General features: G+C 32.4%; 1 protein-coding gene across 1 annotated transcript; it reads left to right on the top strand.

Annotated features, from left to right (window-relative positions):
* Positions 1-354: 354 nt before the first annotated feature.
* On the top strand, positions 355-9426 carry LOC143190715 (dual specificity mitogen-activated protein kinase kinase 7). The gene is made up of 10 exons (XM_076395234.1): positions 355-599; positions 698-957; positions 1008-1232; positions 1289-1468; positions 1524-1744; positions 1796-1939; positions 4451-4784; positions 4846-5041; positions 7097-7289; positions 7346-9426. Exons 1-10 carry the CDS (start codon positions 476-478, stop codon positions 7488-7490), a joined length of 2022 nt encoding a protein of 673 aa, XP_076251349.1. The 5' UTR covers positions 355-475; the 3' UTR covers positions 7491-9426.
* The last annotated feature ends 398 nt before the right edge of the window (positions 9427-9824 follow it).

The following is a 9824-nucleotide window of genomic DNA, read 5'->3' on the forward strand; positions in this document are numbered from 1 at the left end:
ACAACAAACAAGATTAAAAAAAAATTTAAACTTATTTCACTATTAAAACAATAAAATAAACCGCTGAATATTTAAATAATATCACAGTTTGGGATGTTCTTGTTACTTTCATCGTACTTATTTTAAAGTATACAATAAACAATTTATACCATAGGCCCATAGATGACGCAAGCAACCGATACACTGTTAAAACAACATCCTAAACCTATAAATTTATTATTGTGATACACATGGATCATAGTAATAAATAACTAATATTTAAAATGCCTATAACAAAATGTATGAATATTTAGCAATACAGATATAATGTAGGCCCAAAATCTCTAAAAGAAGACAATATTATTGTGTGTCATTATTGTCAATTAACTGTCAGCTTTCTTGGATTTTTTAGTTATGTCAGATGAAAAAGTTTAATTTTTTGAAAATAAATCTGAATTTTTGAAAAAGTTAGACGTTAATTTCCGGCTCATTGGAGATGTCCACACAACAAAGAATTGATAATCTTCTAGATAGGTTGAATCAAGAACGTTCCCCGAGAAGTCCACCTATGAGTAGCCATTCGTCTTCTGGAGGGCCTCCTACTAGGCCTTCCTTGCCCCGTAAGAATCTTATCAAGAATTAAAAATAGTTTGTTATTATTAGCATAAAAAAAGGTTGTGTTTTATTTTTCGTATATATATTGTCAATTTTTTTCTAGTTGGCCTAAACAGTAACAGTAATAGCCCAACAATGCAAAGGCCACGACATTTAACATTCGTTCAAAGACCAAATGATAATAGTGATATTGAAAGGCGTTTAAGGGAAATAATGAAAATCAGTGGTGATTTAATAATCGATGGACAACTATATAAAACCGATATAAAAGATATGGAACACATAGAAGAACTAGGAAATGGTACTTGTGGACATGTAGTTAAAATGAGGCATAAACCAAGTGGAAAAGTTATTGCAGTTAAGGTAAGTCTTGTAAAAGTTTCTTAAAATTTAACTAATTAATTTTTTTGTAGCAAATGAGACGATCAGGGAACAGTGACGAAGCTAAACGTATAATAATGGATATTGAGGTTGTTTTAAAATCGGACTGCACATGTATTGTAAAATGTTTAGGCTGTTTTATAACTGAATCCGAAGTGTGGATTTGTATGGAATTAATGGATACATGTTTTGATAAATTACTAAAAAAACTTAAACAACCCGTTCCAGAAAATGTTTTAGGCAAAGTCAGTGTTGCCGTAAGTAACTACTCTTTTCTCACTTGCATGATTAATACACATGTATTAAATTTTAGACTGTAGAAGCCCTGGCATATTTAAAAGATCAACACAATGTTATACATAGAGATGTAAAGCCATCCAACATTCTTTTAGATACTAAAGGTAATGTAAAACTCTGTGATTTTGGTATAAGTGGGAGATTAGTAGATTCAATGGCTAAATCTCGAAGTGCCGGCTGTGCAGCTTACATGGCAGTAAGTATTCTATACTCATATCTTTTAATATATGTATACTGAAGTGAAATTGCAGCCTGAACGAATAGAACCTGATCCCCAAAACCCCGATTACGACGTCCGAGCAGATGTATGGTCATTGGGAATTACTCTTGTGGAATTGGCCACTGGGGTATTTCCTTACCAAGACTGTAAGACTGATTTTGAAGTGCTCACCAAAGTAATTGGAACTGATCCCCCATCATTACCTCAAGATAAGAATTTTTCACCTGAATTCAGGGATTTTGTGGCTTGCTGGTAAGTTTGTGAAGATGTAAATTCTAGCTAATCTGATTATCTTAATTTCAGCTTGACAAAAGATAAAAAGCAAAGGCCTAAATACACCAAATTAAAAAATCACATATTTATCAAGAGGTACCAAGAAACCGAAGTGGATGTGGGCGAATGGTATGTAAGGGCATTACAAGGAGCAAGCGATAGGGCATCCACTAGGTACGTCGCATGGTTAGTCTCCCTTTGTCCGACTGATTTTTTAATTCACTCTACTTACCCCTCCTTATTTTAATATGTTTGATTTGTCATTCGACAGTTAGCTTTCAACACCTTTTTTTTTTCTTAAGTAGTTTTTTTTTGTGTACAGTCAATGAGCGATCTGGTTTGTGGCACGATTGCAATATAGGCTGCATACTTAAACGCAATAATACATTGTTAAATAAAAAAGAGTATTTTAGGGAACATGAATTGACTGACAAAACAGCTACGGCTAAATTATTTCCAAACTAAATTAATTTAATACAGCATTATATGTAAAATTAACTCACCTTCATTAGCTAAAATACATAATATAATCGTTTAAAATTTGACCTATTTTAAATTAAATTAGTAAAAATGGCAAGGAAAAATATGCATGTATAATCCTTTTGTGTCGGCTTGGCAGCCGCAGTGATTGTGATATTGATATCGCAGGTGACATGATAGTCGGCTTGGATAGTCACGGATTCAAATTCCATCAAGGAATGAAACTACTTTATGCTTATGATTGTAATTATTAATGTCATTAGGTAACAGTGTAAAATACAACTCACGCCAGTAACCCGGCTGAGTAGGACCGGATGTCATCTTGAATTATCTCTGTGTTGGTCACGGATATAACTTAAAGCTTAATAAAATACATTCCTCTAAAAGATAAAATTTGATGATGCTTTTTTTCGCATTGTTTTTATTTAAACTTGGCAAAACACTTAGAAGCTGAATTTATGTATATTTTTTTTTAAAGACATCAGAATTATAATGGAATCGTAATTATAAAGTCATCCTAAAATAGAAGATGTTACTATTTCCTTTAGGATTTTGGAATAAAAAGTATATAAAACATACTTCTGTTAAAATGCAATGTTTTCAGTCAATTCATCGACTACTCCGAGTTTGCGGACGGAACAGAATATTTATTATATTTTATAAATAAGTATCTCATATTTTAGTTAAAATACTTTAGATCAAGTCATATAGATTCAACAAAAATCTAATGGGACATAATTTTGACACGTTGGTTACTTGTAAATGTGAATTAATATTTAAGTTTATATATTGCCTAGGAATAAATTAAAAAAATTAATTGAAAAATGTGATCATTTTATTTATCTTATTTTAAAATCAGCAATTTAAAATCATTTGATAATACATTTAAGGATGATTTAATGCATTTAAAATACTCAATTATATAGTCTTTATTAAATTTGTAATAGTTATGTTAGAGTGAAAAGAGATGAGCCTGTTGTAGTCGTCCCAAAAACATCGTGAACATCAGTCAGTTCGTTTACTGTACAAGTAGCATTTTGATTATTTAGGAATGATGATGAGGAATATGATCCGTCAATCAGAGAGAATGCAGTGGCCGCGATGCATTAGGTTGCATTTTGTTGTGCTCATCCCCTCTTTACCAAGTAGGTTTGTATGCATTTTTTTGTGGTTATTTTTCCAGACTAGAAGGAAATTCAATAACAGCACTGCTTTGCTCTTGAACTTCTCTGATTATTTTTATCTGTCATCTAACCCACAACACTGTCTTTGAATTTCCTTTTCTGACACAACATGCCTTGGGTATAGCATGTTTCTGTGATACACTTGCCTGATTTTTATTGTTATTTAATAACTGTTTTATTGATCAATATATTATTGGAGAAAATCTATCCCTATTCTAGAAAGTTCAAACTTCATTTTTTACAATTTAGTAAAACTGAGTAAAAGAATAATCTAAGATGTTTCAATTTTTTTGAGGCATTCATCAATTTCTGATTTTCTCATCTGATATACTTGATTATATATTTGTTGATAAGAGCAACCAGAAAAGAACAATAAAAATATGACAAGTCGATTAATAATGTGGTATCTAACATTAACTATCATTAATCGATTAATTATAACTAAGAAATGCATTACAAATTATTTTTAAAATTTTTAGTTGTTTTTATTTCGTATTTCATTGGTGTATGTTCCAATTTAGTATTTTTGAGACCTACTCTTTTTTATTTTATTTATTTCAGTGTCGTAGCAGTATGTAAATAGAATTAAAATAATAGTTAAATGTTTTAAGATATTTGCACATTACAAAGTTAGATAATAGATAAATAATAGAAAACGTATACTGAACGCGTTGCGGAGATATTGTAATGTTTTAATTTACCTTAATTAAAATTAAACAATAAAGAATAAGTAATATGTACAATAATATTAGATAATCTAAAATCTTGTTTTTGATGGTTTGGTAATTTCATATCGAGGAAAAATCTTCAAATTTATAAACTTCCATTTTTGAACTTAAATTTTTTTTAGAAATAGGTTAAAACTAACTTTAACGATTTTATATGGTTTGAAGCCTATTTTTTCTTTGTTCTGTAAATCATATTCAGGCCATGTTCAAGGTGTAAACGTTAAAATATAAGTTATCAACACTTAGCAAAACAGTTCGGTATGCAGCTGACATCCAGCACTTCTGTTCTCTAGACAAGCCCCGCTTGATCCCGTCCGCAGTTTCTTCACGTCACAACCAAGAAACGGCACCAACGTATCCCCCACCAACACAATCACAATCAGCAGCAGCAAGTTCGAAATTCACCCGCGTCAAGCGCCCAGCTACGGTCACAACTCGCGCCTAGATGCGTTCCAAGCGCAGGAAGAACGTTCGCCGCACGCTACTCGTAGCTTCTCGCCACTGCAAGCCTACCAGAACCATTTGGCGGCGTTGCAACAAAGAGACGCTTATTCCACGGGCCTGGGCTCACCGATGCCGCAAAGGAAATTCGTCGGAGGCATCAACTCGGGTCCGTCATCTTTACCGGTACGTAGTCATATAATATATGGGATAGAAGTAAATTACGATAATGATACGTCAATTGCAGGAGACTAGAAGTTCGAGTGAGACCAGATGGAAATCTCCAGCGGGATCGCCACTGCCTCTTCGCAGTCAGTTTCAAACTGAGGAATCGCAATATATCAAAGGCAACACCAGTCCGATAATTCTGCAACGGTTCTATCACCAGCAAAAGCAGCAACAAATCCTCAAAGAAGCTGAAGAAGGTGCTAAATCAGATCCTTGTATGTATTGACCTTTTTTATTTTAATGTTTTGAAATATCCCTTAAAGAGTGCTATCAATATAGATCAATATCGCTATAGATCAATAACTAATTTTATTTATTTTTAATGATATTTAACTTAATGTAAGCATTGTTAAATCTTAGAAAATTAAGACGAACTTGTCTCAAAAAAATTATCAAAAATGTGCCTTTTCTTTCTCTCTCGATTTTACAATATTCAATTAAAAATATTCCTCAGTATTTGGTTCTATGATTTTTAGACTACTAGACATTCTTGTTGGCGCGGATCCATGTTTGATTTAGATTCTTGTTTATAGAATGTCTATTAAATAACCATTCAATTTGTAAATTTAAATAGTTTGCCACGGTACATGCCTAATGGTGGGTACAGATCTGAATGTTCGGTTCCAGCGGATGAGCAGATTGATGAAAAAAGGTCTATACCCACCATAAGCTGTTTTCTTGGTTTGTATTGAAAATTTTGTTCATAAGATTGAAATAACCAATAACCTTCTGTGTTCAATTTAATTTTTTAAATTGTTAAACCATCTTTTGATCCAAAATCAAGCGAAACACATCGAAATGCTACTACTTCTTATCTATAAAAGTGTAATGGGCTTTTCATAACAGCCAATTATTCTTTCCTCTAGCAGTAATCCCAGATCAGTCAGTGGGGTTGCTACTTTTGATTGGTTATATAGAAACTTGTCACAGGGTACTAGGAAATGAAGGGCCAATCAAAACAAAATATTTTCTCTACATCACATTTATTGGCCAATAGTATTCAAATGAACACCAAATTAATTTGTTATCCTAATGAAATCCTATAAAAATATAAATATATAATATAAATGATATTAAATGAAAATAAAAGATATATAAGTATATAAAATATATAAACAAATATAAGTACATAAATGTAATAAAAATACAGAAATATGAGTATATAAGTATAAATGAGAAAAAAGTTTAAAAGCTCAGTACTCCAGGCAATATAATCAAAATATTCTTCTACAATACCTTCTACCTTTGTCTTTGTTTTTAGTTTGTCTTTTAGTTTTGTTAATACCTAACTGTAATTTTTAAAATTTTATTTTTAAAGTCATTATAGATTGGATAATTAAAATGTATGTATTTTTTATATACCTCCAAAAATAACTAATAAGATCCAACAGAAATCTCTAAAAAATATTGGTTAATTCCGTAAACATATATAATTAATTGGAAACTCAGCCAAAATATATTTGTTTAAGGTTTTTTTCGTGATAATATGATATTTACTTGAAATGATGTCTCCGTTCTGTAGCAGGATGAATTGTAATCAATTTTTATATTTATTAATGATTTAGTAACAGTTAATGTAACACAGAAAACATGCACAACCCCAAATGAAGATTTCCTTCTGTTTTATGGCATCCGAATGGCTCTAAGCACTTCAGCTTTTATAAAATGATATAAGCCTGATCAAGATTATCTAATTTTCTTGATGAAGTGGCTTCATGGTTTAGTAGTGGAAATTTATGATTCTGTTCTCCTTCATTTCATTGAAAAATGTTTTATAATGCTGTGTAAGATTGATCTGACTTTTAATTAATTAGAATGGTCAGTGTTATCGTAAATCAGTCGCTTAATCCCCCACGCATTTGTTTATTATTGGTTTTATCTACTGTCATTCTGAACTGCCTAATGTATGTTAATAACTGATAATGTTACTTCTGCATAAAATGAATTACCTATTTGTAATGAAGATAACAAAACAATTTTTCAATGCTTAATGAAGTTGACCAGAGTTTGTAACATTAAGTGTTATGGTGCATTAAGTATTTGTACATTTACCAGTTGAACTGATTTGTTACTTCTGTCTCATTTTCATCCGGTTCCTGCCTTCTTCTATCTATCTTCCCATAACTTTCATAACGTTTGACATCATTGTTTCACCACGCGATTGAATTTAGGACTCAAATGGATTATTCAAAATAATTAAGAGTATATGCTACACTACTTACTCATTACTGCCTCATAAAATACATTTCTATATTCTATATTCGCTTTAGGTAAAAAACGTTTTGCCTCCTATATCAAACTGCAGCTGAGCGGTGACAGGAGCGGCCGAAGCTCCAGACATCAGAGCCCTGAACCACCTCCTCGGCTAAGCCGAGGGCAGAGCGTTGAAGGCCAGAGTCCCTTGGCGTTGCGGAGAGCGTTTCTTGAAAATCACACGCCCAGTTCTCCAGGCTTATCCCGCAGGTAAGATCAAATTATAACAGTCTGAATAATAAAGCAAGTGACGCTTCCGTTTTTAGGTATATTCAACCAACGCCTCCAATACCGCCTCCTAGACGATTATCCGAGAGCACGTCCGTACCCGGTTCACCTCAACACCTACGGGCCCGGTTCCACTATACACCTGAGCCTCAACGACGCATCTTTCATAACGATGTGTCATAACAACGGGCGTGTGGCGCCCCCTGCGCGTGCCTAGTTCGCAAATGTTTCGGCATGAAAAACGTAGAAGGTCGCCCCAACGGATAAACTTCGACATTCAGCCGAAAAAGGGCGCCGTCCCAGTTCGTCCGTTGTGGGCGGGTCTCGACGGGTAACCCGATGCTGCAATTGAACGTGCCTAGACCTTCTTTAGCTAATTTGTACAAATCATTGTTCCCGTGGTGTTTAGTCGGAAAAATTAACCATTTAGCAAAACCTGCTAAAATCAAACAAGGTGACCTTAAGGTAGGAAGATTCTGAATATATTAAAACTTTTATATAAATATTTTCTGTAATTGAAAAATAACAATTGTTGCCTGGTTCCCAGAATAGGACAACACTAAAGCATTTATCAGCTAATTTTCGTCTATTTTATGGAACGCCTTGTTTAAATTAAAAAATAATACCAAAATGGGTGCTTGACTTACATTCAGCGTTGAACTTTCGGCTGTATTTTTTTTTAGTTTTACTATCAAGAGCATTTTCTTTTAATGTCTTTCTGTGTTATTTTTTCTTTGTGACGATTCACGGAGAAAAATCATAGTCAAATACTAGTCTTGTATTGTTAACGCTGGGTTCTTTCTTGTGGTGAGCCACTGTGAAAAAGAACCAAGCTCAATAATGATCTGCCCAAACCTTCTGAAAATAACGAATTGAGCAAACTGGTGAAATAGTAAACAAAAATCAATATGACTCCTCTGTGTTTTTCACTAACTTAATCAGTAATTGTCAATATATAAGTAATATAAAACCTTTTAGTAGTGATATTTAAGCATTATACAGCGACCTATTTCTGATCTTTTTATTTTTAGAAGTGTGATATCTAAAATTATTTTCATCGCCTTTATTTAATTTTTAAAATATTAGTTGTACACGGTATGAATTTAACAAAAGTTGCGATATTTTATTACCTATTTAATCTTATTAACTTTTTTCTTCTCTCTATGAATAGTATTTTTTGTGTAGTAAAACTTAATAAACATGAAATGAAAAACATTAGTTTTTAGATTTTGGAGGTTTTACATATAATCTAATGAAACATATATGAAGTTATATGTTTAAAAATACTAAGTAATAAACAATAGTATTATTTTGTCAGTTTTTATTTATTTTTAATTAAAAGTAAACAAGGTGTAAGGACTGACAAATATATTCATTTATACTGATAATATTAATATTTTCAAGGTACATGCTAAGGTTAATCTTAAAAAATCTTTATAATTATATATTTATCCGGTATTTTCCTGTCTTTACATGTAATGCATGAGTTCATTAATCACTGAAGAGGTCACACACAGTTTGATTATCATTTCAGCAGGCCTCATTGACATCAGGACGTTGGGGCAGATCGACCACTTTAGCTTTAGGTTTGCGAAAACCAAAGACACTTCTTTGCACTGTCGGCTTTTGGTTTTCAGCTTTCTTCCGGTATCCCCGGGTCTAGGGAGCGGCGGGGACAACCGCGGCCGCTCCGCAGAAATTGTGATCCGATCAGACCCGGATCATCGGTTCCTAGTTTTAAGAAGTGATGTTTAAAGAAATAATGAGAAAAAATCATTGACTGATATTTATTTTAATAACGGAAGAAAACGAAGAAATACTACCCTAAACTCGTTCCTGAAGCCTAAAAACAAGTTAAAATGGTGTTTCTTTCTTTTTTAAATTGTGTAACTTCATTTCAAGGCTGTTGATATTTTTTCCGCGAATGTTATATATATATATATATATATATAAATATATATATATATATATTTATATATATATTATATATTTCGGCAATATTGAGTTATTAGTTTCAAATAAATTGTATATTAAGATGCCATACCTGAGATATTACTTGTAGACTTTTATTATGTATGTAAATACGAGTATACCTTAAATAAATTTTATTTTAAAATTACTTCGTGTCATTTCTTTCAAAAAAAGGAACTTATAGCCAAACAAGTGGTTTAATTTACAAAAAAATACAAACCCCCCCCCCCCCCCGCATTATATGGCTAAACTACCATTCCTCTTCTTATTATTTGACAAAGATCTGTACATCTAGACTTTCCAATGTTAACTCTATTATACGAGAGGGTTGATGAATCGTATTTTTTATCACAATTATATATTACAGTCTAATTGCTAAACAGATTTTATTATTTCTATATGATCCTGCCAAAGTTTTACTCCTACTGCAAAACTATAACTATTTATAATCTTTCTCCATAAAGCCTTATATTACCAAAAATGCCGACCATTGCTTTCAATATGACGCTGCAAACCTTGGCCGATCTGATGTTCGCTGACCGGGCT

This window comes from Rhynchophorus ferrugineus, unplaced genomic scaffold (genome assembly GCF_030347505.1).
Source record: "Rhynchophorus ferrugineus isolate W39M unplaced genomic scaffold, kcgeb_rfMv2 rfM2, whole genome shotgun sequence".
NCBI classification, from domain to species: Eukaryota; Metazoa; Arthropoda; class Insecta; order Coleoptera; family Curculionidae; genus Rhynchophorus; species Rhynchophorus ferrugineus.

Bases quoted from the DNA above. Each gene is read 5' to 3' on its own strand.
- LOC143190715 (XM_076395234.1), top strand. From the start codon at position 476: ATGTCCACACAACAAAGAATTGATAATCTTCTAGATAGGTTGAATCAA. The intron at 1,745-1,795 runs GTAAGTTTGTGA...TCTTAATTTCAG, and splicing joins AGGGATTTTGTGGCTTGCTG to CTTGACAAAAGATAAAAAGC. The intron at 7,290-7,345 runs GTAAGATCAAAT...TTCCGTTTTTAG, and splicing joins TCTCCAGGCTTATCCCGCAG to GTATATTCAACCAACGCCTC.